At 39.8% G+C, this 27,562-nt stretch overlaps 1 protein-coding gene across 5 annotated transcripts in view; it reads left to right on the top strand.

Annotated features, from left to right (window-relative positions):
* DOCK3 (dedicator of cytokinesis 3) overlaps positions 1-27,562 on the top strand; it is a 688,972-nt gene that overhangs the window by 183,104 nt on the left and 478,306 nt on the right. For all 5 annotated transcript variants that reach the window (XM_050780657.1, XM_050780653.1, XM_050780654.1 and 2 more), the window contains exon 4: positions 2,833-2,888. In XM_050780657.1, the coding sequence (XP_050636614.1) occupies positions 2,833-2,888 (56 nt within the window). The remainder of the gene's footprint in view (positions 1-2,832; positions 2,889-27,562) is intronic.

A 27,562-nucleotide genomic window follows, 5' to 3' on the forward strand; every position in this document is an offset into this window, starting at 1 on the left:
TCTTTTTCCAAATTTGGAAGTTTTGTGTCATTTTTTAAATTTTACATTTCAAATTAGACTTTATTTTTTAAAGAGTTTTAGGTTTCCAGAAATATTGTGCAGAAAGTACAGGCTTTTCCTCTCCACCCCCCACTTCAGTTTTCCTATTATTAACATCCTGCATTATTGTGGAACATTTGTTATAATGGATGAACCAGTATTGATACACTATTAATATTATTATTTACATTAGGGTTTACTCTTTGTGTTGTACAGTCCTAAGGGTTTTACCAAATGCATAGTGTTATGTAGCTGTCGTTACAGTACCATGCAGAATAGTTTCACTGCCCTAACAATGCCCTTGTGTGCCACCTGTTCATCCTTTCCCACTTCCCCTAGGAACCTTGGCAACAACTGTTTTTTTTACTGTCTCTATGGTTTTGCTTTTTGTAGAATATCATATAGGTGGAGTCATACAGTATGTAGCCTTTCAGATTGATTTCTTTCACTTAGCAATATGCAGTTAATGTTTTCCCTATGTTTTTGTGGCTTTATAGCTCATTTCTTTTTATTGCTGAATCATATTTCATTGTATGGATGTGCTACAGTTTGCTTATCCATTCACCTGTTGAAGGACATCGTAGTTGCTTCCAAGTCTTGGCATTTATGAAGAAAAATGCTATAAGCTTTTGTATGCAGTTTTTTTGTATGGACATCAAATTTTCAACTCATTTGAGTAAATACTTAGGAGTGTAATTACTGGATCATATGGTAAGGCTATGTTTAGTTTTGTATGAAACTGCCAGAGTGTCTTTTAAGGTGACCATACCATTTTGTATTCCTACCAGCAATGAATGAGGTTGCATCACATCCTCACTAGTATACCATTATTTCTTCATGTACTTTTTCAGTCCAACTGTCCCGTGGGGCAGTTCTGATACCACCAGAGAAGGCTGATGGAGGGAGTCCTATTAATGCTGGTTAGGGGTGTAAATCCAGATAATCCAGGCAATCTCCACTGCCACTGTGTGGTGGGAGCTTGTTACTAGCTACTGGAGAAGGTTTTCGGGTCCCCAAACAGCCAGCCATCTCTTATGCTACCCCAGTATGGGTCTGAGTGCTTCGTTACTGCCTGATGATGGTGAAAGTCTAGTATCTCCAATTGACCTTGCTTGTGTGGGTGGGGATTAGGTCACAGTTTTTTGGAGTTGGGGGCAGAAAGGGGTGCTGTTTGACAGCAGTATAGTGGTTATTGTTTAAAAGTTTTCTGTCTTAATAGGATGACCTTTTCCTGGTTCTTTGGCTAGAGAGAGCAAGTTTTTGTTGGAGTTTCTTTCTGTCTGTGCCTGTTGATGCTTCCAGGTTTCCAGCTTCTTCACTTTCAAATAGCCTGATGTATATGCAAAAAGATAAACTAGGGAATTCACCACTATGTTTTTTTGTGTCTCCCACAATCCCTAGTTGGTCTGCCTTCTTCTCTCTACCTTTCAGAATATTTTTATTTTGGTTATGTATGTATATATATTCCAGAGTTTTTAGGTATGCACTAGGTGTTTATTTGGAGGAATACTGAAATGTATGTTTCTTTCATCTTCTCAGAAGTGTATGCTGAGCATGTATATTTTAAAGCTTTTTACTATCAATTCCTTTTTTTAAAAACAGATAAACAATAGTCATCATTTAGCTATGGTTACATGCGGTTGCATTTTAAATCCTTTTTTAAGTCCCTCTATTCTCCCATATTAGGATTTTACGTTAGCATATGCTCTTTTATTATGAGCCAACACACAGAATTTATTACTGTAGTCTAATTGCTTATAGCCTTCATTGGGATGATTATTGGTGGTAGTGTGGGCCACAGAGTATAAAAAATATTTAGGACGTGTGTGTGTGTGTGTGTGTGTGTGTGTGTGTTTAAGACAGGTTCTTGCTCTGTCACATAGGCTGGAGTACAGTGGTGCTATGATAGCTCACTATAGCCCCAACTTCTGGGCTCAAGTCATCCTCCCAAGTAGCTAGGACTACAGGTGTGCACCTCAGCCTCCCAAGTAGCTAGGAGTACAGGTGTGCACCATCACACCTGGCTAACTTTTTAATTGTTTGTAGAGACAGGGTCTCCCTATGTTGCCCAGAGTAGTCATGGACTCCTGACCTTTAGCAGTCCTCCCACTTCAGCCTCCTAAAGCACTGGGATTACAAGCATGAGCCACCAAACCTGTAAGCCATTCATGTTTTATTTGAAGAGCATTTTATACATCAGGAGATAGGGTGAAACATTGATTGGAAAACTGACGTGTTTTTTTTTTTTTTTTAAATACGCTACTTATTCTTTAGGGATTGGAATCAAATTATGGTAAATAACAAAGTAGAAACAGTTTTGGAAAGAGTAAAAGAAGACATATTTTAGAAGTTCTCGAGTTGATTCACTCCTGTGAACATTAATGTTAGCTAGAATCTGATGATTGTTTTTCCAGCTCAGAGCTAGATAATCTGTAAGTTGTTGGTTAGATGATGATACTAGTTTTGGAGATATGTGACAAGTTTTGTACATAATACTATATCTGGAGAGTGAATTGATGGACCATCTCTAATCTATAACTCTTTTAAAATTTAAAGTTTTATTTTTGCAGTGCTAAAGATCATGGTTGTCTCCTGAGGATAGATTTTGATTGCATATGGCCATGAAATTCCTACTAATATACTTTGTACAGCTCTGCATACTTAATGTGCAAAGTGGTTGCTGTAGCAGGAGATCTACTATGTTTCTGTGCTGAGATCTGATTGCTATTTTTGTATATATGAATGTTAATCACAGTTTATTTTTTCTAATGGGAAATATTTTCTCTTTTACAGGGGATCTTTCCTGCAAATTACATTCACTTGAAAAAGGCAATTGTCAGTAATAGGGGGTGAGTAATTGGCCTTACTAAATTTATTTACAATTTTTATAGGCTATAGAGGAGGATTGTTTTTCTTTTTGGTTCATAGTATAAAATATACCATTGACATGTTTTCCTGGCAAAAATGTACATGCTTTATCATGTAATTCTAAGGGAATAATGTTTTCTTAAAATACAGACAACTTTAATCTGTTTTCTTGTATATGAAAGAAGTGACGTTAGCTGTGAATTTTATAAAATAAATTAGGCATGCAGTATGTTTTAAAAAATTAAGTACTATTTTGAGCATAGTCATTCATAGGGTAGGAGTTAAAGAAAAATATGTCATTTTGTTTTTACAAAGTGAAAGAGACTTTTAAAATTTTTTATTTGCAAGTTGAAATTGAAAAAGTTTAAAGGTATACCTTAACCATAAGAAGACAATATACAAAACGGTTTATCACAAATTTTAAAAACAAAGCAATCTCCCTAAAAAGAGACAAGAAATAAATATATCAAAGTGTTACCACTTGTTTTTGCATGTTGGGAATATGAATGAGTTTTCAAAAAATTCTTTATCGTGTTCTGTTTTTAAAAATAGTAAGTATTATAGTTTTGATTTTATTTTTCAAAATTTATTATTTTAAAACATAAAATGTAGGTACTATATAATTTGTAACCAAGGTAGCTTCCTAAAGTAGAAATACTGTTCTTGATTGGAGGGTGAGTAAGCATCAGAGTAACCTTCTGGTCAGTTAGGGTTCATTCAGGAAAATAGAAACATGAGTCACTTTATGAGGTGGAATTTAATGTGGGAAATTATTTACACACGTTTGAAGAGTGAAAGAACAAAAGAGGAAATCCTGATGTAACCCATAGATTATAACTGCATAAAGCGGCCTACACATTAATGGTGGGGATACAAAAGATAGTGGGTTGGGGATACCGAAACCCAGGAACACAGAAATTAGATCTAGAGACACTGGAGCTCAGAAATTTGAGGAGGAAATATCAAATAGCTACTGTTGGTATGTGTAAAGAAGGTGGTAATGAGGCTGTTTTGGGGAATGCCAAAAGCAACTGGAGGCTGGAACCAATTTTGACTGAAAGAACTTGTTTACAGGAACAGCAGGAAACACACTTCTTTACCTTCTTTTCCCCAGTATCTTTCTGATGCTCTCAGCTGGCAATGGAGACTGCAAAACACAGCTTGTGGATTTTAGCCTCATGATTAGTACTTAGAAGAATAGATTTGGAGATGATAGTTATTATTAATTGTCTTGTATGCCTTCCAATATAAAATTTGTGTTGGGGAAATAGTAAGAATATAACTTGGAAGATTCTGATATGAATCCACAACCAGCATACTTCTTATTCTTCTCCTTCTCCTTTTACAAAACATGTAAAGCCATAAGGACATAAAAAAGAAAAACAACTTATACATCTCATGTTTATGAACCTTTGCGGCAAATAATCTGCCATCTCAAGTTTATAAGTAAGGACTATCAGAAGTATCGAGCCTGGATAGAAGTGTGAGAAAAGGAAAAGAGAGTATTTCGACTTGGGATTAGCAAAGCATATATTTTGGAAAGTGCTTAAAAACATTTTCTGAATGTGAATGGCTTATCACAAAATTCAGAAATAATATCCTTGATTTATCAGTAATGAGGCTGATCAGAGCTGAAAGTGGGCAGAAGCTATGAGGGACCAAGGTGAGAAAAGGAGATATAGATAGTATCTAGGGATTCTGAAATAGAGTGCCTTAGAAAATACCAGCAAAATAATACACTTTCTGATGATAAGGAACTTACCCTAAGTTCATGAGTCATATGTCCCATTTATAATAGTTACAAAGGACATTGGGGAACACTTTGCTAGCAGAAGAATCCCCACCTGGATTCAGTTTGCTTCAGGAAAGTAGAAGTGTTGTGGCTGTACATAAAATTACACACAGAGAAGCCATATTTGCTGGAAGTGGGATGTAAATCTTAGAAAGCTATTTAGAATTTACTTCCATATCCAAATGTCCAATAAGTTGGTGGTCCAGAATAAAAATTCTAAAATCTGGAGAAAATATTAAAAAACAATTGTCTACAGGCACTGGAGAACAATTGGTTGGGCAAGACCAATCTTGAGGGGCTGTGATCTTTGATGGAAGGGATGTGCACAAGGAGAGATTCATGTTTACTTTGGCCTTTTTCTCCAGAGAATTTTTCATTTTACTATGTTGTAGTGGAATAGAACCCAACCAGAAAGTAGTAGTCTTTCATGACATCAGCAATTTGGCAGAATAAGAAGTTTCAGCTCTCATCCCCCTACAGAAACACAGATTTAACAATGGTATACCAAGAAAAATACCTTTATAAGAGGTCCAGTATCCAGTGAAGAAGTTGCAGTACTCCAGAGGAGCACAAAACAGAGAGTAGACACATTGAAATGGCTAAGAAGAGCAATTTCACTCTTAGCTTTGTCAGTCCCTTCTCCCAGCTGGTTAAGAGAGAATTTGTCCCAGACTGTGACTCCTCCAGTGGGGCAAAGAACAAGTGGACTGTACAACAAACATCTCTAGCATTTGTGGGTGCTGCTTGAATGACCTCTTTCTATCCCACCTCACCCAGAGTGCTGGAGTAGCCAGCATAATTTAAACCTGCGGGGGAAGCTAAGAACAAAGAAAGGGAGTGAGAGGCTCACTGCAGCTTGCTTGTCTCTGCAAGATTGGAAAAAGTGCACAACCCTCAGATTTCTGTAGGAGGGAGGGAGAGGAGTGGGAGCAGTAGCCCGTCATTTCAGTGCCTCACTCTAGAGAAAAGTGGAGGGCAGGCAACTGTGGCCAGTAGAGCTCTGCAGGGTTGGGAGAAGGTGCATATCTGTGAATCTTCTGCTTCAGAAGGGAATGAGAAGAATGAAGCATGCATCCTGGAATTTTAGAGTACTGCCCTAGGGAAAAGAGATGGGCCTCTTACTGTGGCCATCGTTTCTTTGTGAGATTGGGAGAAGGCACACAACCCTGAGACTCTCAGGATGGATGGTGGAATGAAGTGCGTACATTCATAGAATAGATTTGAGAGGTTCCCAGAATCTGGTTGAGCTGATTGGTTGAGGGTCTTTGTCTATTGAAGTCAGTCCATAAAGACTGGGAGGAGTGGTTGTTTCTTCAGATGTACAGGCCCCAGAGCAAAGCTGCAAGGAAGATGAAGAATCAGGAATACATGACACAATCAAAGGAACAAAATAAATATTCAATAACAGATCCTAAAGAAAAGGAGTTCTATAAATTGCCTACAAGACAACTCAAAATAATAGTCTTAAAGATTACTTAACTAAATGAGTTACAAGAGGACACAGATAGACAACTAAATTAAATGAGGAAAATGAAAAGTGAAAATCATGAGAATACCAACAAAGAGATAGAAACCATAAGAAAGCAAAGAACCAAACAGAAATTCTGGAGCTGAAGAATACAATAAATAATACAAAAATTCTATAGAGAACTTCAACAGCATTCTTGATCAAATAGAGGAGCGAGTCAACTGGAAGATAGGTCATTTGAAATGATTCATTCAGAGAATCAAAAAGGAGAAAGAGTGAAGAAATCCTAAGAAACTAAAAGGGCACCATCAAGCAAACCAATATGCTCAATATGGGATTATCAGAAGGAGGGCAAGAGAGAGAGGAAGAGGGAGAGCAGGAAGAGAAATGAGCAGGAAACTTACAGTGGCTGAAAACTTCCCAGATCTGGGGAGGGAAATGAACATTGATCCTTGAAGTCCAAACAACCCTTTAAGAGGAATCCATGCTGAGACGCATTGTGGTCAAATTGCCAAACGTCAAAGAGAATTTTGAAAGTAGCAAGATGAAAAGGACTTGTCTTATATAAGAGAACTTCCATAAATCTGCTGTTAGCAGATTTCTCAGCCAAAACCTTATAGACCAGAAGGGAACAGGATGATATATTTAAAATACTGAAGGAAACAAAAAAACTGTCAACCAGTACCCAGCAAAACTGTCCTTCAGAAATGAAGTAGAGAGAAAGGCTTTCCCAGATAAACAAAAGCTGAGGGAGTTCATCACCACTAGACCTGCCTTATAAAAAAATGCTAAAAGGAGTTCTTTGAGTTGAAACAAAATGATGCTACACAGCAACAAGAAAGCATACAAAAGTACACAATTCACAGGCAAGGGCAAATATATACACATATACAGAATATTTGAATACTGTAAAGATAGTGTATAAACAATTTTAGTCTAAGAGTTAAAAGACAGCAGTATTAAGAATATAACTACAAAAACTTGTTAGTAGATGCACAATATAAAATATGTAAATTGTGTCATGAACAATAAAACATTTGTTGTGGGAATTAAAGTTGTCAGGTTTTTGTTTTTGAATTTTTTTTTATAGCATGCAAATCTTTTAAGTTTAGCAAATATTAATTACTTTTAAGGGAACTATGAATAATGATTGGTTCTGTTTACATAGTTGGTTAATTAAGCTTTATTCTTATATATTCTTCCCTTCTGTTAGGTCACACAACTCTTAAGTGTTAAAACAATGTTCTGTTGAATTCTAGGTCTCCCAGCTGTTTTTGACTATTTGGTCACAATTCCAAATTGTTATTCTGACTGCTAAGTGATTTATTTTCAAAGTATTCCTCCAGTAATGTTAAAGGTCTAGTTTCTACCACTTCTTCTATTAAAGGAAATTTTAATTTTTTTTTTTATCAGTTGGGATAAAAGCTTCAAACAAAAAACATCAGAAATGAATCACATAAAAAAGTAATCTTAGTTTTTATTTCAACATCCATATGAAATGCTTAGTTACCTTTATTTTTCCTTTTTTTTTTTTAAAGTTTGAAAAAGTTTTTTTCCTTCAACTTTTATTTTAACTTCAGAGTATAGGGTTCCAGAATGTGCAGGTTTGTTACATAAGTAAATGTGTACCATGGTGGTTTGCTCCACAGATCAACCCATCACCTAGGTATTAAGCCCAGCATTCATTAGCTATTCTTTTTTCTTTTTTTTTTAAGGAAATTATATTTATTCAGGCCTGAGCATTGCAATGGCAGTATGCAGGCCATCATAAACTGTGTGCCCATGTGCATGCTGAGGGAGGTAAGGGGATACAAATATTTTTTTTTTTAAATTTTTTTTGGTTATACTTTAAGTTCTGGGATACATGTGCAGAATGCGCAGGTTTGTTACATAGGTATACATGTGCCATGGTGGTTTGCACCATCAACCCATCATCTACATTAGGTATTTCTCCTAATGCTATCCATCCCCTATCTCCCCACCGCCTGACAGGCCCCAGTGTGTGATGTTTTCCTCTTCATGTCCATGTGTTCTCATTGTTTAACTCTCATTTTTGATTGAGAACATGTGGTGTTTGGTCTTCTGTTCCTATGTTAGTTTGCTGAGAATTATGGCTTCCAGCTTCATCCATGTCCCTGCAAAGGACATGAACTCATCCCTTTTTTATGGCTGCATAGTATTCCATGGTGTGTATGTGCCACATTTTCTTTATCAGGTCTATCATTGATGGGCATTTGGGTTGGTTAGTTGGTTCCAAGTTTTTGCTGTTGTGAGCAGTGCTGCAATAAACATACGTGTGCATTTGTCTCTATAGTAGAATGGTTTATAATCTCTTGGGTATATACCCAAGGGATTGCTGGTTCAAATTATATTTCTGGTTCTAGATCCTTGAGGAATCGCCGCACTGTCTTCCACAATGGTTGAACTAATTTACACTCCCACAAACAATGTAAAAGTGTTCTATTTCTCCTCATCTTCTCCAGGACCTGTTGTTTCCTGACTTTTTAATGATCACCATTCTAACTGGCATGAAACAGTATCTCATTGTGGTTTTTATTTGCATTTCTCTAATAATCAGTGATGATGAGCTTTTTTTCATATGTTTATTGGCCAATAAATGTCTTCTTTTGCGAAGTGTCTGTTCATATACTTTGCCCACTTTTTGATGGGCTTCTTGTAAATTTGTTTAATCTTTGTAGATTCTGGATATTAGCCCTTTGTCAGATGGAGAGATTGCAAACATTTTCTCCCATTCTGTAGGTTGCCTGTTCACTCTGATGGTAGTTTCTTTTGCTGTGCAGAAGCTTTTCAGTTTAATTAGATGCCATTTGTCAGTTTTGGCTTTTGTTGCCATTGCTTTTGGTGTTTTAGTCATGAAGTCTTTGCCCATGCCTCTGACCTGAATGGTATTGCCTAGGTTTTCTTCTAGGGTTTTTATGGTTTTAGGTCTTAGGTTTAAGTCTTTAATCCATCTTGAGTGAATATTTGTATAAGGTTCTGTAAGGAAGGGATCCAGCTTCAGTTTTCTGCATATGGCTAGCCAGTCTTCCCAACACCATTTATTAAGTAGGGAATCCTTTCCCCATTGCTTGTTTTAGTCAGGTTTGTCAAAGATCAGATGATTGTAGACATGTGGTGTTAATTCTGAGGCCTCTGTTCTGTTCCATTGGTCTATATATCTGTTTTTGTACTAGTACCTTGCTGTTTTGGTTAATGTAGACTTGTAGCACAGTTTGAAGTCAGGTAATGTAATGTCTCCAGCTTGCTATATGGGCTCTTTTTTGGTTCCATATTAAATTTAAAGTACTTTTTTCCTAAACTGTGAAGACAGTCAGTGGTAGCTTGATGGGGATAGCATTGAATCTATAAATTACTTAGGGCAGTATGGCCATTTTCATGATGTTGATTCTTCCTATCCATGAGCATGGAATGTTTTTCCATTTGTTTGTGTCCTGTCTGATCTCCTTGAGCAGTGGTTTGTAGTTCTTCTTGAAGAGGTCCTTCACATCCCTTGTAAGTTGTATTCCTAGGTATTCTGTTCTCTTTTAGCAATTCTGAATGGGAGTTCACTCATGATTTGTCTGTTTGTCTATTATTGGTGTATAGGAATACTTGTGATTTTTACACATTGATTATGTGTCCTGAGAGTTTGCTGAAGTTGCTTATCAGGTTAAGGAGATTTTGGGCTGACACAATGGGGTTTTCTAAATACACCGTCATGTAATCTGCAAACAGAGACAATTTGACTTCCTCTCTTTCCATCAGAATATCCTTTATTTGTTTCTCTTGCTTGATTGCCCTGGCCAGAACTTCCAATACTATGTTGAGTAGGAGTGGTGAGAGAGGGCATCCTTGTCTTGTGCCAGTTTTCAAGAGGAATGCTTTCAGCTTTTGCCCGTTCAGTATGACATTGACCGTGGGCTCATAAATAGCTCTTATTATTTTGAGATACTTTCAATCAATATAGTTTATTGAGTGTTTTTAGCATGAAGGGGTGTAGAATTTTATTGGACACCTTTTCTGCCTCTATTGAGATAATCATGTGGTTTTTATCATTGGTTCTGTTTATGGGATGAATTACGTTTATTGATTTGTGTATGTTGAACCAAGCTTGCATCCCAGGGATGAAGCCGACTTGATCATGATCGATAAGCTTTTTGATGTGCTGCTGGATTTGGTTTGCCAGTATTTTATTGAGGATTTTCACATCGAAGTTTATCAGGTATATTGGCCTGAAGTTTTCTCTTTTTTGTGTGTCTCTGCCAGGTTTTGGTATCAGGATGATGCTGGCCTCATAAAATGAGTTAGGGAGGAGTCACTCTTTTTCAGTTTTTTGGAATGGTTTTAGAAGGAAAGGCACCAGCTCCTCTTTGTATCCCTGATAGAATTTGGCTGAGAATCTGTCTGGTCCTAGGCTTTTATTGGTTGGTAGGCTATTAATTACTGCCTCCATTTCAGAACTTGTTATTGGTCTATTCAGGGATTTGACTTCTTCCTGGTTTAGTGGTGGAAGGGTGTATGTGTCCAGGAATTTATTAGTTTCTCCTAGATTGTCTAGTTTATTTGCATAGAGGTGTTCATAGTATTCTCTGATGGTAGTTTGTATTTCTGTGTGATCAGTGGTGATACCCCCTTTATCACTCTTTATTGTGTCTGCTTGATTCTTCTCTCTTTTCTTCTTTATTAGTCTGGCTAGCAGTCTACCTGTTTTGTTAATCTTTTCAAAAAACCAGTTTCTGGATCCATTGATTTTTTGAAGGGGTTTTCGTGTCTCTTTCTCCTTCATTTCTGCTCTGATCTTAGTTATTTCTTGTCTTCTGCTAGCTTTTGAATTTGTTTGCTCTTGCTTCTGTAGTTCCTTTAATTTTGATGTTAGGGTGTCGATTTTAGATCTTTCCTGCTTTCTCTCTGGGCATTTAGTGCTGTAAATTTCCCTCTACACACAGCTTTTAGTGTGTCCCAGAGATTCTGGTATATTGTGCCTTTGTTCTCTGGTTTCAAAGAACATCTTTATTTCTGCCTTCATTTCATTACTTACCCAGTAGTCATTCAGGAGCAGGTTGTTCAGTTTCCATGTAGTTGTGTGGTTGTGAGTGAGTTTCTCAATCCTGAGTTCCAATTTGATTGCACTGTGGTCTGAGAGACTGTTATGATTTCTGTTCTTTTGCATTTGCTGTGGAGTGTTTTACTTCCAATTATGTGGTCGATTTCAGAATAAGTGTGATGTGGTGCTGAGAGAAACGTATATTCTGTTGATTTGGGATGGAGAGTTCTGTAGATGTCTGTTAGGTCCTCTTGGTCCAGAGCTGAGTTCTAGTCCTGAATATCCTTGTTAATTTTCTGTCTCGTTGATCTGTCTGTTATGGACAGTGGGATGTTAAAGTCTCCCACTATTACTGTGTGGGATTCTAAGTCTCTTTGTAGGTCTCTAAGAACTTGCTTTATGAATCTGGGTGCTTCTGTATTGGGTGCATATATATTTAGGATAGTTAGCTCTTCTTGTTGCATTGATCTCTTTACGATTATGTAATGACCTTCTTTGTCTCTTTTGATCTTTGTTGGTTTAAAGTCTGTTTTATCAGAGACTAGAATTGCAACTCCTGCTTTTTTTTGCTTTCCATTTGCTTAGTAAATATTCCTCCATCCCTTTATTTTGAGCCTATTGTGTCTTTGAACCTGAGATGGATCTCCTAAATACAGCACACTGATGGATCTTGACTCTTTGTCCAGTTTGCCAGTCTGTCTTTTAATTGGGGCATTTTTGCCCATTTACATTTAAGGTGAATGTTGTTATGTGTGAATTTGATCCTGTCATTATGATGCTAGCTGGTTATTTTGCCTGTTACTTGATGCAGTTTCTTCATATCGTCGATGGTCTTTACAATTTGTTATGTTCTTGCAGTGACTGGTACCAGTTTTTCCTTTCCATATTTAGTGCTTCCTTCAGGAGCTCTTCTAAGGCAGGCCTGGTGGTGACAAAAATCTCTCAGCAGTTGCTTGTCTGTAAAAGATTTTATTTCTCTTTCACTTATGAAGCTTAGTTTGGCTGGATGTGAAAATCTGGGTTGCAAATTCTTTTCTTTAAGAATGTTGAATATTGCCCCCGACCCCTGCAACTCTCTTCTGGCTTGTATGGTTTCTGCAGAGAGATCCGCTATTAGTCTGATAGGCTTCCCTTTGTGGGTAACCCGATCTTTCTCTCTGACTGCTCTTACGTTTTTTTTCCTGCATTTCAACTTTGGTAAATCTGATAATTATGTGTCTTGGGGTTAGTCTTCTTGAGGAGTATCTTTGTGGTGTGTGGTGGTCTCTGTATTTTCTGAATTTGAATGTTGGCCTGTCTTGCTAGGTTGGGGAAAAGTTCTCCTGGATAATATCCTGAAGAGTGTTTTCCAACTTGATTCCATTCTCCCCATCACTTTCAGGTACACCAATCAAATGAAGGTTTGGTCTTTTCACATAGTCCCATATTTCTTGGAGGCTTTGTTCTTTTATTTTCATTCTTTTTTCTCTTATCTTCTCACTTTATTTCATTAAGTTGATCTTCAATCTCTGATATCCTTTCTTCCGCTTGATCAGTTCGGCTGTTGATATATGTGTATGCTTCACGAAGTTCTTGTGCTGTGTTTTTTAGTTCCATGAGGTCATTTATGTTCTTCTTTAAACTGGTCATTCTGGTTAGCAATTCTTCTAACCTTTTTTCAAGGTTCTTAGCTTCCTTGCATTAGGTTAGAACATGCTCCTTTAGCTCGGAGGAGTTTGTTATTACCCACCTTCTGAAGCCTACTTCTGTCAATTTGTCAAACTCATTCTCCATCCAGTTTTGTTCCCTTGGTGCCGAGGAGTTGGGATCCTTTGGAGGAGAATAGACATTCTGATTTTTGGAATTTTCAGCCTTTTTGCTCTGGTTTTTCCTTGTCTTTGTGGATTTATTTACCTTTGGTGTTTGATGTTGGTGACCTTTGGATGGGGTTTCTGTGTGGACCTCCTTTTTGTTAATGTTGGTGCTATTCCTTTCTGTTTGTTAGTTTTCCTTCTAATGGTTAGGCCCCTCTGCTGCATGTTTACTGGAGTTTTCAGGAGGTCCACTCCAGACCCTGTCCCTGTTTGCCTGGGTATCACCAGTGGAGGCTGCAGAACAGCAAAGATTGCTGCCTGTTCCTTCCTCTGGAAACTTTGTCCTAGGGGGGCACCCACCATATGCCAGCCGGAGCTCTCCTGTATGAGGTGTCTGTCGCTCCCTGTTGGGAGGTGTCTCCCAGTCAGGAGGCACGGGGTCAGGGACCCACCTGAGGAGGCAGTCCATCCCTTGGCAGAGCTTGAGCAATATGCTGGGAGATTCGCTGCTCTCTTCAGAACTGACAGGCTGGAACATTTGAGTCTGCTGACGCAGTACCCACAGCTGCCCCTTCCCCCAGGTGCTCAGTCCCAGAGAGATTGGAGTTAGATCTATAAGCCCCTGACTGTGGCTGCTGCCTTTCTTCTAGAGATGCCCTGCCCAGAGAGGAGGAATCCTGAGAGGCAGTCTGGCTACAGTGGCTTTGGTGAACTGCAGTGGGCTTCGCCCAGTTCGAACTTCCTGATGACTTTGTTTACACTGTGAGGGGAAAACCGCATGCTCAAGCCTCAGTGATGGTAGATGCCCCTCCTCACACCAAGCTCAAGTGTCCCAGGTCAACTTCAGACTGGTGTGCTGGCAGCAAGAATTTCAAGACAGTGGATCTTAGCTTCCTTGGCTCCATGGGGGTGAGATCCACTGAGGTGGACCCTCAGTTCTCTGGCTTCAGCCCCCTTTCCAGAGTAGTGAACGGTTCTGTCTTGCTGGCGTTCCAGGCGCCACTGGAGTATGAAAAAAATATGCTGCAGCTAGCTCAGTGTCTGCTCAAATGGCCACCTAGTTTTGTGCTTGAAACACAAGTCCCTGGTGGCATAGGTACCCGAGGGAATCTTCTGGTATGTGGATTGCAAGGACCGTGGGAAAAGTGTAGTATCTGGGCCGGAGTGCACTGTTCCTCAAGGCACAGTCCCTCATGGCTACCCTTGGCTAGGAGAGGGAATTCCCTGACCTCTTGCTCTTCCTGAGTGAGGTGACACGCTACCCTGCTTCAGCTCACCCTCTGTGGGATGCACCCACTGTTTAACCAGTGAGATGAGCTGTGTACCTCAGTTGGAAATGTTGAAATCTCCTGCCTTTTGCATTGATGTCGCTAGAAGCTGCAGACCGAAGCTGTTCCTATTCTGCCATCTTGCCATAAAGAAAGAAAGCAAGCAAGCAGGTATTCTTCTTGATCCTTTCTCTCCCACCATCCCCCTGACAGGTCCCAGTTTGTATTGTTGGCTCCGTGTATGTCTCCTTTTGGGAAATGTCTGTTCATGTCATTTGCCCACTTTTTAGTGTGGTTGTTTGTTTTTTTCTTGTAAATTTGTTTAACTTCCTTATAGATTCTGTCTCCCGTTCTATAGGTTGCCTGTTAACTCTGGTGATAGTTTCTTTTGCTGTGCTGAAGCTCTTTAGTTTAATTAGATCCCATTTGTCAGTTTTTGCTTTTGTTGCAGTTGCTTTTGGCATTTTTGTCATGAAATCTTTGCCTGTGCCTATGTCCTGAATGATATTGCCTAGGTTTTCTTCTAGGGTTTTTATAGTGTTGGGTTTTGCAATTAAGTCTTTAATCCATCTTGAGTTAATTTTTGTGTAAGATGTGAGGGTCCAGTTTCAATTTTCTGCATATGGCTAGCCAGTTCTCCCAGCACCATTTATTAAATAGGGAATCCTTTCCCCATTGCTTGTTTTTGTCAGGTTTGTCAAATATCAGATGGCTATGGATGTTCAGTCTTATTTTTGAGGTTTCTGTTCTGTTCCATCAGTCTGTTTGCCTGTTTTTGTACCAGTACCATGCTGTTTTGGTTACTTGAGCCTTGTAGTATAGTTTGAAGTTGGGTAGTGATGCCTACGGCTTTGTTCTTTTTCCTTAGTATTGTCTTGGCTATTTGGGCTCTTTTTTGTTTCACAGGAATTTTAAAATAGTTTCTTCTAATTCTGTGAAGAATGTCAATAATAGGTTTATGGGAATAGAACTGAATCTATAAATTACTTTGGGCAGTGTGGCCATTTTCACGGTATTGATTCTTCCTATCCATGAGCATGGCATATTGTTCCATTTGTATCCTCTCTGATTTCCTTAAGCAGTGGTTTGTAGTTCTCCTTGAAGAGGTCCTATACCTGTCTGGTTAGCGGTATTTCTGGGTATTTTATTCTCTTCATAGCAGTTGTGAATGAGAGTTCATTCATGATTTGGCTCTTTGCTGGCCTGTTGTTGGTGTATAGGAATGTTAGTGATTTTTGCACTATTGACTTTATCCTGAGACTTTGCTGATGTCGCCTGTCAGCTTAAGAAGCTTTTGGGTTGAGATGATGGGATTTTCTAGATATAGGATCATGTCATCTGCAAACAAAGATAATTTGACTTCCTGTCTTCCTATTTGAATACTTTCTCTTGCCTGACTGCCCTGGCCAGAACTTCCAATACTATGTTGAATAGGAGTGGTGAGAGAGGGCATCCTTTTCTTGTCCTAGTTTTCACAGGTAATGCTTCCAGCTTTTGCCTTTTCAATATGATATTGGCTGTGGGTTTGTCCTATGTAGCTCTTATTATTTTGAGTTATATTCCTTCAATATCTAGTTTATTGAGAGTTTTTAACATGAAGGGATGTTGAATTTTATTGAAGGCCTTTTCTGCATCTATTGAGATAATCATGTTGTTTTTGTCTTTAGTTCTGTTTATGTGCCTAATTACATTTATTGATTTGCATATGTTTAACCAGCTTTGCATCCCAAGGATGAAACTGACTTGATCATGGTGGATAAGCTTTTGATGATCTGCTGGATTCAGTTTGCCAGTATTTTGTTGAGGATTTTTGCATTGATGTTCATCAGGTATATTGGCCTCAAGTTTTCTTTTTTTGTTGTATCTCTGCCAGATTTTAGTATCAAAGTATTGATGGCCTCATAGAATGAATTAGGTAGAAGTCCCTCCTTTATCATTGGTTTGAAATAGTTTTAGTAGAAATGGTACCAGCTCTTTTTTGTGCCTCTGGTAGAATTCAGCTGTATATCCTTCTGGTACCGGGCCTTTTTTGCATGGTAGGCTATTTATTACTGCCTCAATTTCAGAACTTGTTATTGGTCTATTTAGGGATTCAGTTTGTTCCTGGTTCAGTCTTGGGTGGGCATATGCATCCAGTAATTTATTCATTTCTTCTAGATTTTCTGGTTCATGGACATAGAGATGTTCATAGTATTCTCTAGTGGTGGTTTGTATTTCTGTGCCATCAGTAGTGATATCCCCCTTTTAATTTCTGATTGTGTCTATTTGATTCTTCTCTCTTTTTTTAATGAGTCTAGCTAGCAGTCTATTTTATTAATTTTTTCAAAAAACCAGCTTCCAGATTCATTGATTTTTTTTTTTTTTTAATCTCAATTTTTTTTTACTTCTGCTCTGATGCTAGTTATTTCTTGCTTTCTGCTATCTTTGGGGTTTCTTTGCTCTTGGTTCTCTAATTCTTTTAGTTGTGATGTTAGGCTGCTCATTTGAGATCTTTCTGGCTTTTTGATGTGGGCATTTAGTGTTATAAACTTGTGTCTTAACACTGCTTTAGCAGCATTCCAGCTATTCTGTTACATTGTCTCTTTGTTCTCATTCTTTTCTTTTCTTTTTTTTTTTTTTGAGACGGAGTCTCACTCTGTCACCCAGGCTGGAGTGCAGTGGCGTGATCTCGGCTCATTGCAAGCTCCGCCTCCCAGGTTCACGCCATTCTCCTGCCTCAGCCTCCCCAGTAGCTGGAACTACAGGCGCCCGCCACCACGCCCAGCTAATTTTTTTGTATTTTTAGTAGAGATGGGATTTCACCGTGTTAGCCAGAATGGTCTCGATCTCCTGACCTCATGATCCGCCCACCTCGGCCTCCCAAAGTGCTGGGATTACAGGCGTGAGCCACCGCGCCCGGCCTGTTCTCATAATTTTCAAAGAACTTCTTGATTTCTGCCTCAATTTCATTATTCACCCAGTAGTCAATTCAGGAACAGGTTGTTTAGTTTCCACGTGTTGTGAGGGTTGGAGGGAGTTTCTTAACATTGAGTTCTAATTTGATTGTGCTGTGGTCTGAGAGACTGTCTTGATTTTAGTTCTTTTGCATTTGCTGAGGTGTGTTTTACTTCTGATTATGTGATCTATTTTAGAGTAAGTACCGTGTGGCAATCAGAAGAATGTATATCCTGTTGGTTTTGGTTGGAGAGTTCTCTAGATACCTATCAGTTTTGCTTGATCCAGGCTTAGTTCAGGTCCTGAATATCTTTGTTAATTTTCTGTCTTGATGATCTAATATTGTCAGTGGGGCATTAAAGTCTCCCACTATTATTGTGCAGGAGTCTAAGTCTCTTTGTAAGTCTCTAAGAACTTGCTTTATGAATCTGGGTGCTCCTGTATTGGGTGCATATGTATTTAGGTTATTTAGCTCTTCTTATTAAATTGAACCATTTATCATTATGTAATGCCCTTCTTTGTCTTTTTTGATATGTGGTAGTTTAAAGTCTGTTTTGTCTGAAGGTAGGATTGTGATGCCTGCTTTTTTTTGTTTTCCTTTTGCTTGATAAATTTTCCTCCATCTCTTTATTTTGAGCCTATGTATGTCTTTGCACGTGAGATGGGTCTCCTGAAGACGGCATACCAGTGGTCTTAACTTTTTATCCATCTTGCCATTCTGTGTCTTTTAATTGGGGCATTTAGCCCATTTACATTTAAGTTTAATGTTGTTATATGTGAATTTGATCCTGTCATGATGTTAGCTGGTTATTTTGCAGACTTGTTCATGTGGTTGCTTCATAGTGTCACTGTTCTTCTGTGTACTTCAGTGCATTTTTGTAGAGGCTGGTAATGGTATTTTCTTTCCATATTGAGTGCTTCCTTCAGGAGCTCTTACAAGGCAGGCCTGTTGATGAATTCCCTCAGCATTTGCTTCTTTGAAAAGGATCTTACTTCTTCTTCGCTTATGAAGCTTAGTTTGGCCAGATGTGAAATTCTGGGTTGGAATTTTTTTTTTTGAAGAATGTTGAATACTGGTTTCCAATCTCTTCTGGCTTATAGGGTTTCAACTGAGGGGTCTGCTGTTACACTAGTGGGCTTTCCTTTGTAGATGACCTGTTCTTTTTCTCTGGGTGCCCTTAACCCTTTTTTCTTTCATTTTGACCTTGGAGAATCTGATGATTATGTGTCTTGGGATTGATCTCGTGGAGTTTCTTATTGAGGTTCCCTGGATTTCCTGAATTTGAATGTTGGCCTGTCTTGTTTGGTTGGAGAAGCTCTCCTGGATGATATCCTGAAGTATGTTTTCCAACCTAGTTCTGTTCTCTCCATCTCTTTCAGGTAACTCAATCAGTTGTAGGTTTGGTCTTTTTACGAAATCCCATGTATCTCAGAGGTTTTGTTCATTCCTTTTCATTCTTTTTTCTATATTCTTGTCTGCCTGTCTTATTTTAGAAAGGTAGTCTTCAAGCTTCGAGATTATTTTCTCTGCTTGGTCTATTCTGCTATTGATACTTGTGATTGCATTGTGAATTTCCTGTGTTTTATTTTTAGCTTCATCAGGTCAGTTGTGCTCCTTTCTAAAGTAGTTATCCTCATTATCAGCTCTTGTATTATTTTTTCATGATTGTTAGCTTCTTTGCATTGGGTTAGGACGTGCTCCTTTATCTCAATGAAGCTGGCTGAAGCCTGCTTCTGTCAATTCAGCCATCTCAGCCTCAGCCCAGTTCTGTGCTCTTGCTGGAGAGGTATTGCAGTCATTTGGAAGAGAAAAGGCACTCTGGCTTTTTGAGTTTTCAGCATCACCCCTCCTTACACTCTAGACAGTGCAGCTCAGGGAGAGATCTCTTCCACTGGTGACACAAGCATTCCTTTGGCTGCCCCATCTCATGTCTTACTGGGTCATGTGCACCCCAAGTCCACCAGCTCTGAGCCCAGCACAGCCCCAGGACTTGCCCAAAGACTGCAGTCCTTGTGGCCTAGACGGCGTTTCAGATTTGTTCAGAACCCAAGGGCACTTTAGTGCACTGGCGGTGGGGCTAGCCACCACTCAGGTGCCTACTGCTGGGGTGTAAGATTACCCTCTGGCTGAAGCTGCTCTAAGAGCCCCCTCCATGGGCACTGGCCAAATTCTGCCATGTGTTACATTCTGCTGTGATAAGGAATCACTGAGTTCCAATGCAAAGCCCTACAATCACTTTGTTCTCCCTCCCCCAAGCACACAGATTATCTTTCCATGTGCCAATGGTGGATAGGGATTGGTGGTGTAGGCAATGCAAGTAAGCCTTTCTTATTCTCTTCAACGCTTCTTTCCTTGATATCATGTTAAAACCAGGTGCTCTGTCCACTCACCTCTAATTTTTGGTTCTTAAGAAGGTGCTTTCTTGCATGGGTGGTTGTTGAGTTTGGTGTTCTGCAGAGGATGATTGCTGGAGGGTTCTATTTGGCCATCTTGCTATGCCTTCCCTCATTCGTCCATTTTTATTTGGATTGTCTTTTTGCTGTGGAATTGAGTTCATTATATATGGTGGTTATTAATCCTTTGTCACATGAATAGTTTGCAAATATTTCCCCCTTTCTATAGGTTGTTTTTTCACTTTCTTGATTGCCTCTTTTTCTGTGCAGAAGCTTTTTAGCTTGATACAATCCCATTTGCCTGTTTTTGCTTTTGTTATTTTTCCTTTGAGGTCTCACTCCAAAAATCTTTGCCCAGACAATGTGCTGAGAGTTTTCCCAATGTTTTCTTCTAGTGATATCATAGTTTCAAGTCTTACATTTAAGTCTTTAATCCATTTCAAGTTGACTTTTGTATGTGGTGAGAGATGGAGTTTAGTTTCATTGTTCTACACATGGATATTTAGTATTCCTAGCACCATTGACTGAATATACTGTCCTTTCTCCAATGTATGTTTTTGCCACGTTTGACAAAAATCAGTTGACTTTATATGTGTGGATTTATTTTTGTTCTCTAGTCTGTTTCATTGCTCTATGTATCTGTTTTTAATGCCAGTACCATGTTGTTTTGGTTACTGTGGCTTTTAGTATATTTTGAAGTCAGGTAGTGTGATGCCTCCAGCTTTGTTCTTTTTACTCAGGATTGCCTTAGCTATTTGGAAAATTTTGTAGTACCATACAAATTTTAGGATTTTTCTATTTCTGTGAAGAATGTAATTGTTTTTTGAGAGAGAGAGAGAGATTGCATTGAATCTGCAGATCACTTTTGGTAGTTTGGTCATTTTTACAATATTCTTCCTATTCATGAACATGGATTTTCTTTTCATTTATTTGTGCCCTCTTCAGTTTCTTTCTATCAGTGTTTAATAGTTTTCCTTGTAGAGATCTTTCACTACCTTGTTTAATTTATTCCTAGGGATCTTATTATTTTTTTGTAGCTATTATACATGGGCTTGCTTTTTGGTTTCTTTTTCTGCCAGTTTATTGATCTCTTGAAGTGCTACTGATTTTGGCAGGTTGATGTTATGTCCTGCAACTTTACTGAATTTGCCTTTCAGTTATAATTAATTTTCTGGTAGAGTTTGTAGAGATACATATGATCATGTTGTTTTCAAACAGAAACAGTTTTACTTCCTCCGTTCCAATTTAGATGCCCTTTGTTACTTTCTCTTTCCTTGAGATGAATTCCACTTGATCATGAGGTACCACCTTGATAGTCTTTGACACAATCCAAAAGTATTCTCTGTATTACCAGGCAGAGACTCTTGTTCTTTTTCCTTACTTTCTCCCAAATAAGCAGAATCTCCCTCTCTGTGTTCTGAGCCATCTGAAGCTGGGGATGGAGTGACATAAGCACCTCTGTGGTCACCACCACTAGCTCTGTGCTGGGTCAGACCTGAAGCTTGCATGGCACTGAATGTCACGCAAGGACTACTATAGCCAAACTCCCTGGCTACTGTGTATGTTTGCTCATGGCCCCGGTGCTCTACAGTCAGCAGGTGGCAAAGCCAGCCAGGCCTGTGTCCTTTCCTTCAGGATGCCATGTTTCCTTAGTTCCCAGGTGGGTCCAGAGGTGATGTCCAGGAGCCAGGAACTAGTAAAAAACCTTAGTGTTGCGGGAAGTCAGGGACCCCGAATGGAGGGACCGGCTGAAGCCATGGCAGAAGAACGTAAATTGTGAAGATTTCATGGACATTTATTAGTTCCCCAAATTAATGCTTTTATAATTTCTTATTCCTGTCTTTACTGCAGTCTCTGAACATAAATTATGAAGATTTCGTGGACACTTATCACTTGCCCAATCAATACCCTTGTGATTTCCTATGCCTGTCTTTAATCTCTTAATCCTGTCATCTTTGTAAGCTGAGGAGCATGTATGTTGCCTTAGGACTCTGTGATGATTGCGTTAACTGCACAGATTGTTTGTAGAGCATGTGTGCTTGAACAATATGAAATCTGGGCACCTTGAAAAAAGAACGATAACAACAATGTTCAGGGAACAAGGGAGATAACCTTAAACTCTGACTGCAGGTGAGCTGGGTGGAACAGAGCCATATTTCTCTTCTTTCAAAAGCGAATAGGAGAAATGTCACTGAATTCTTTTTCTCAGTAAGGAACATCCCTGAGAAAGAGAATGTGCCCCTGAGGGTAGGCCTCTAAAATGGCCACTGTAGAGGCGGCTGTCTTTTATCGTGGAAGACAAAGGGATGAAATAAGCCCCGGTCTCCTGTAGTGCTCCCAGGCTTATTAGGACGAGGAAATTCCTGCCTAATAAATTTTGGTCAGACCGGTTGTCTGCTCTCAAACCCTGTCTCCTGATAAGATGTTATCAATGACAATGCGTGCCGAAACTTCATTAACAATTTTAATTTCGCCCCGTCCTGTGGTCCTGTGATCTTGCCCTGCCTCCATTTGCTTTGTGATATTTTATTACCTTGTGAAGCATGTGATCTCTGTGACCCCCACACTATTGGTACACTCCCTCCCATTTTGAAAATCTCTAATAAAAACTTGCTGGTTTTACGGCTCAGGGAGCATCACGGAACCTGCTGACATGTGATGTCTGTCCTGGACACCCAGCTTTAAAATTTCTCTCTTTTATATTATTTCCCTTTATTTCTCAGACCAGCCAACGCTTAGGGAAATAGAAAAGAACTCATGAATATCGGGGGCGGGGTTTCACCCAATACTTTAGAAATCTACTTGGTGTTCTATTGTGCTATGTAGCTGAGCTGTTACTGAAACAAGACACCATCCTTCCCCCTTTTCCTTCCCTTTTTCAAAGGCAGAGAAACCTCACCCTGTAGCCACTGCTGCTACAGGCCCACAGGCCCACAGCCCCACAGGGAGTACTGCCTGACTACTGTTGATGTTCCCTTAAGTCTTAAGGGCTCTTGAGTCAGCGTGCAGTGAATCTTGCCTTGCCTAGGACTCACCCTTCGGGGCAGTGGCCTCCTCTCTGACCCAGGACAGTTCCAGAAATGCCATCCAAGAGCCAAGTCCTGGAATTGAGGGCCCCTGGAGCCCGCTTTGTTCCCTACTGACTGGTGACCAAGCTGGTACCTAAGGTGCAAGAGAAAGCCCTCTTTACTTTTCCCCTCAACTTTTCTCAAGCAGAAGTCTTGCCCTGTAGCCACCAGAGCTGGGAATGTTCTGTGTCTCACCTGAAGGCAGCAGCTCTCAGATTCTCACCCAAGGCCCTTGACATAGTACCTGGGTATCACTGGTGTTTATTCGTGGCCCAGGGGCTTTTCAGTTAGCAGGTGATCAATTTATTTTGGAATGGATCCTTCCTTTCAAGGCAGCGGGTTTTTTTCTGGCCTCGGTATGTTTAGTTTGGCAGGTTAGTAAGGTCTGAGAGCTAGGACCTGGAAAGGAGACCTTGTGACTGACTGGTGCCCTATCTTGCTATGGTTGAGCTGTTATCCAATATGCAAAACAAAGTCTTCCCCACTCTTTCCTCTCCTCAAACAGAAGGGAGTTGTCTTTTGGAGTTGCAAGCTGTGCAGCCTGGGGCTAGGAGAGGGGTGATGTCAGCACTCTCTTAGTTGCTTCGGCTCTTGTGCCATTAGGTCTCATGCACCTCCCGTCCACTGGCTCTGGGCCCAGTTCAGCACTCACACAGGAGTTGCAGTACTTGTGCCCTGGACTGCCTTTCAAGATTAGGGCCCCAAAGCATGTTCACAGTGGTGAGGCTTGCGGGAACTCACATTCCAATCACTGGAATTGTTGATTCCCTTCTGGCTACGGCTAGTTTACAATGATCCCTTCGTTGGTGGGTATCAACTGAGTTTCGTCTGTGTTGTTTTTGTGCTATAACAGAATAGCACTGAATTCAGTGCCTTAGAATTGCTGCAAGTTCCCTGTCTTCAGTGCACAGGAACCCTCTCTGTACTACTGCTGGGGGATTGGGAAGGAGTGGCATCGGCGATTCATGATTGTTCTTTATACCTCTTTAGTGCCTGTTTCAGCAGTGTGAAGTTAAAACCAGGTACTATATGGAGGTCTTCTGAGTTTTAGTTCTCATAAAGGTGCTTTTTTGGTGTGGATGGTTGTTAAATTGGTGTCCTTGTGTTGCAGGGAGAGGACAGTTGGTCGAGCCTTGTATTCTGGCATCTTGCTTTGTCCTCCCTGTATTGTCTCTCTTTTTTATTTTATTTTATTTATTTGGGTCTTTTTGTTTTTCATGGTTAGTATAGGTAGTAGTTTGTCAGTTTTGTTTACCTTCTTAAAAAACCCAGTTTTTATTTTGTGGCTCTTTGTATTTTTTTCCTCAATTTTATTTCAGCTCTTCATAGTTTATTTTCTTATATTTAGGTTTGGTTTGTTCTTGCTCATCTAATTATTTACACTCATTCTTGTTGTTTATTTCAGGTTGTTCATTTGAGACCTTTCTACTTTTTTGATATTGGCATTGATTTCTATAAACTTTCCTCTTAATACCACTTTTGCTGTATCCATAGGTTTTAGTATGTTGTGTTTCTGTTTTCACTTGTTACAAGAAATGTTTAAATTTTATTGTTAACTTTTTCATTGAGACATTGGTTATTCTGAAACATGTTATTTAATTTGCATGTAACTGTAATTTTGAAAGTTTTTCTTGTTATTGATATATAGTTTTATTGTGGTCAGAAAAGATAGTTGATATGATTTAAGTTCTTTTGAGTTTGTTGAGACTTGTGTTGTGGCCTAACATACAGTCTGTTCTGGAGAATGTTTCATGTGCTGATGATACGAATGTTTACTCTTCAGCTATTGAATGAAATGTTCTTTAATGTCTGTTTGGTCCATTTAATGTAAAGTATAGTTTAAATCCAATGTTTCTTTGTTGATTTTCTGTCCAGATGATCTGTCTAATGCTGATAGTAGGGTGTTTAAATCTCCAAAACCAATTTGTTGGTTAATTTTTGCTTTTCCCACAATGGGGAGACTTAACCAATGGGATCCCTCTTGGTGTCATGTTTGACAGGCCCACAGGCATTTGCAGTGGTGCTGGATTCTAGGTGGATGTTCTCGAAGTGGCTGTGGGACTAGTGTTCTAGCTTCGGGGTGTCATGAATGTATTGCAGCACCTGGGTCTTGGGGTTTAGGTTTACTCTCTGTGGCAGAGTTGGATATAGATTGCTCACACAGCCAAGATTTGTGAATTTGAGGCACCCCTTAGCAGTATGGGCCGAGTGCCAGGTTTTAGTTGTGATTCTACTTCTGCCTGGCAGGGTACAGCACTGGCTTGACTCCAGGGAAGAGGTGTTCTGGAGGTTTGGGCCTAGGAGCAGGGTCCAGCTGCAGTTTGGCATCCTGATCCAGTGGAACTCAGGGGCAGGGCATGAGGCATCTTGTAGTAGTGACTCTAGACCATTAGATGGCGGGACTTTGCAGTATCTCAGACTGTGAGGTCAGGTACAGGGGCAGAATGTACCTGCCCTTGTAGAATGGTGAAGCACAGCTGTTGTTTGGTCCCTGGAGGGTACAGGGAACAGTACAGCAATGACTGCCCTCCCCAGGGAGAGCAGTCTTTCAGCAGCGTATGCACTAGGGGATGAGTTCACCTGCATGGAAGGCAGGATGCTAGTATTGCGTGGCCTATAGAGCAAGGTATCCAAGTTCAGACACCATTCTGTTTCTCTCGGACATGGGGTACTACACCAACTCAGTCCTGGAATGCACAGCTGCTCCACTTGCCAGGGCACCAGTTTTCCAGGGGGTGATGTGCTGCTTCAGCTGAGGCCTGGGGAGAGGTCTGACTGTTCTGGGTGACCCACGTATCATTTTCCTGGAATGCAGGGAGCTGCTTCAGTGGAGGTACTAGGGTGTGGAGCCAATCCCTAGTGGCCAAGGCACTGTTTTGTTTCAGCTTAGTTACTGGAGAGGCATGACTGTTCTAGGTGACCAAGGTACCGTGTTTTCAAGATGAGGATACTACTTCAGCTCTGGCCCACAGCAGTAGAGGGAAGGTTAGGTAGAGTGGTCCCATCTTTGCTTGTTTCTATGGGGAGGGGTCTAACAGTTGCTCACGACTTAGCTTGGGGATATCCAGCCATAGGTTTGTGATGGTTCTGTGTTGCCTCAGCCGCAGAGATGAAGGAATGCCACGTCTGTTCGCCCCCAAAGCAAGATACACTCCAGCCATAGTTCAGTTCCAAAATGGAGAAGTGTGATAGCCATGTGGGCCATAGGGGATGGGAGATGGTGTCAGCTCCTTCTCTGGGGAAAGCACAGCTGTGTGGACTCCAGGCATCTCCCTCAGCTGGGTCTAGTTCCTATGAGGACTGCATTGGCCTGAGTGGTGAGGCCTGCAAGTGTCCAGGGTGTTAATGTGTGTTCCTGGTATCCTTTAGCTTAACTCCTTACTGTTGGGATAAGTTCCTCCTGGTTTCCAGCTGAGCCCAGTTGGGAGATGGGCCCGATGCTTCCTTCCATTCTCTACGTGGCCAAGTTTCTTTTTTCACCAAAGTTTGTATTGCTCCTTTGATGCACTCTGGCACTGTCCCTCAGTTATTTTTGTTAAAATGTAGTTGTCTTGGCCGGGTGCGGTGGCTCACACCTGTAATCCCAGCACTTTGGGAGAATGAGGCGGGCAGATCACGAGCTCAGGAGATCGAGACCATCCTGGCTAACACGGTGAAACACCGTCTCTAGTAAAAATAGAAAACAATTAGCCAGGCGTGGTGGCAGGCGCCAGTAGTCCCAGCTATTCGGGAGGCTGAGGCAGGAGAATGGTGTGAACCCTGGAGGCGGGGCTTGCAGTGAGCCGAGATTGTACCACTGCACTCCAGCCTGGGCGACAGAGCGAGACTCTGTCTCAAAAAAAAAAAAAAAGTAGTTGTCTTTTAATTGTTTTGGCTCCCTTTATGAGGGAAACAAGTGCTAGAGGCTTTTAGTTGTACATCTTGCTTGGTAATCATTTCAAAATACATATTTTAAGAAAGTAGGAAAGACCTATGGAATGTAATAATGTTGAGATATTAGAGGCAAGACACGGATGTTCCCATTACCTGTCATGGTAATGATGTATTATTTTTATTACACTATTGCTTTTGATTTTCTAGATTTTTGCTTCTGTATTTATGTATGTGATTGGTCTATGATTTTTTCTTGTCATATCCTTTACTAATTTGGGTCTAAATACTATTCTAGTTTTGTAGCATGAGTGGAATAACCTTCACATTATTGCTAGACTAAAAAAGTGAATGTAGAGATTAACCCTTCTTTAAAGGTTTGATAAAACTTGTCTTTTAAAATGTCTGGGCCTGCTATCTTTTAGATAATGAGTTGGGTAGTAGGGTGGGTAGGGGAGAAAAACTTGATTACTGGGTTAATTCAGTTTCTTTAATGGTTTTTTTATTTATCCGGGTGTTCTATTTCTTCTTGAGTAAATTTTAGTACTTTATATTTTCCTGGAAATTTTTACATCCATATATTTTTTTAGATTTATTACTATAAGCTTATTCATTGTATTTTTAAGAATATTTTAAAAATTTCAGATCGAATCTATGATTATGCTCATCCCTTTTATACTAATATTGCTTTTGTGTTTTTAAAAATTTTTCTTCACATCAATTTTTTCGGAAGTTTTTCTGCTTTGACTTTATAAAGAACCAGCTTTTTTATTTTGCTTATTCTTAATATTGTTTGTTTTCTATCTCATTAATTTGTTTCGGTTGTCATGAATGATAGTTTGTATTTTGTGTTTTTTCTTACCTCTGAAGTTTTGTACTTTTGTTTTTTGTTCTTGTCAATTCTGATGTTTATGCACTTAGCAAATTTGTTTTTAGTCTTTAAAAAAAATTTTTTTTTCTCTCCATAGGTTATTGGGGAACAGATGGTATTTGGTTACATGAGAAAGTTCTGTAGTGGTGATTT

Source organism: Macaca thibetana, chromosome 2 (genome assembly GCF_024542745.1).
Source record: "Macaca thibetana thibetana isolate TM-01 chromosome 2, ASM2454274v1, whole genome shotgun sequence".
NCBI lineage: Eukaryota > Metazoa > Chordata > Mammalia > Primates > Cercopithecidae > Macaca > Macaca thibetana.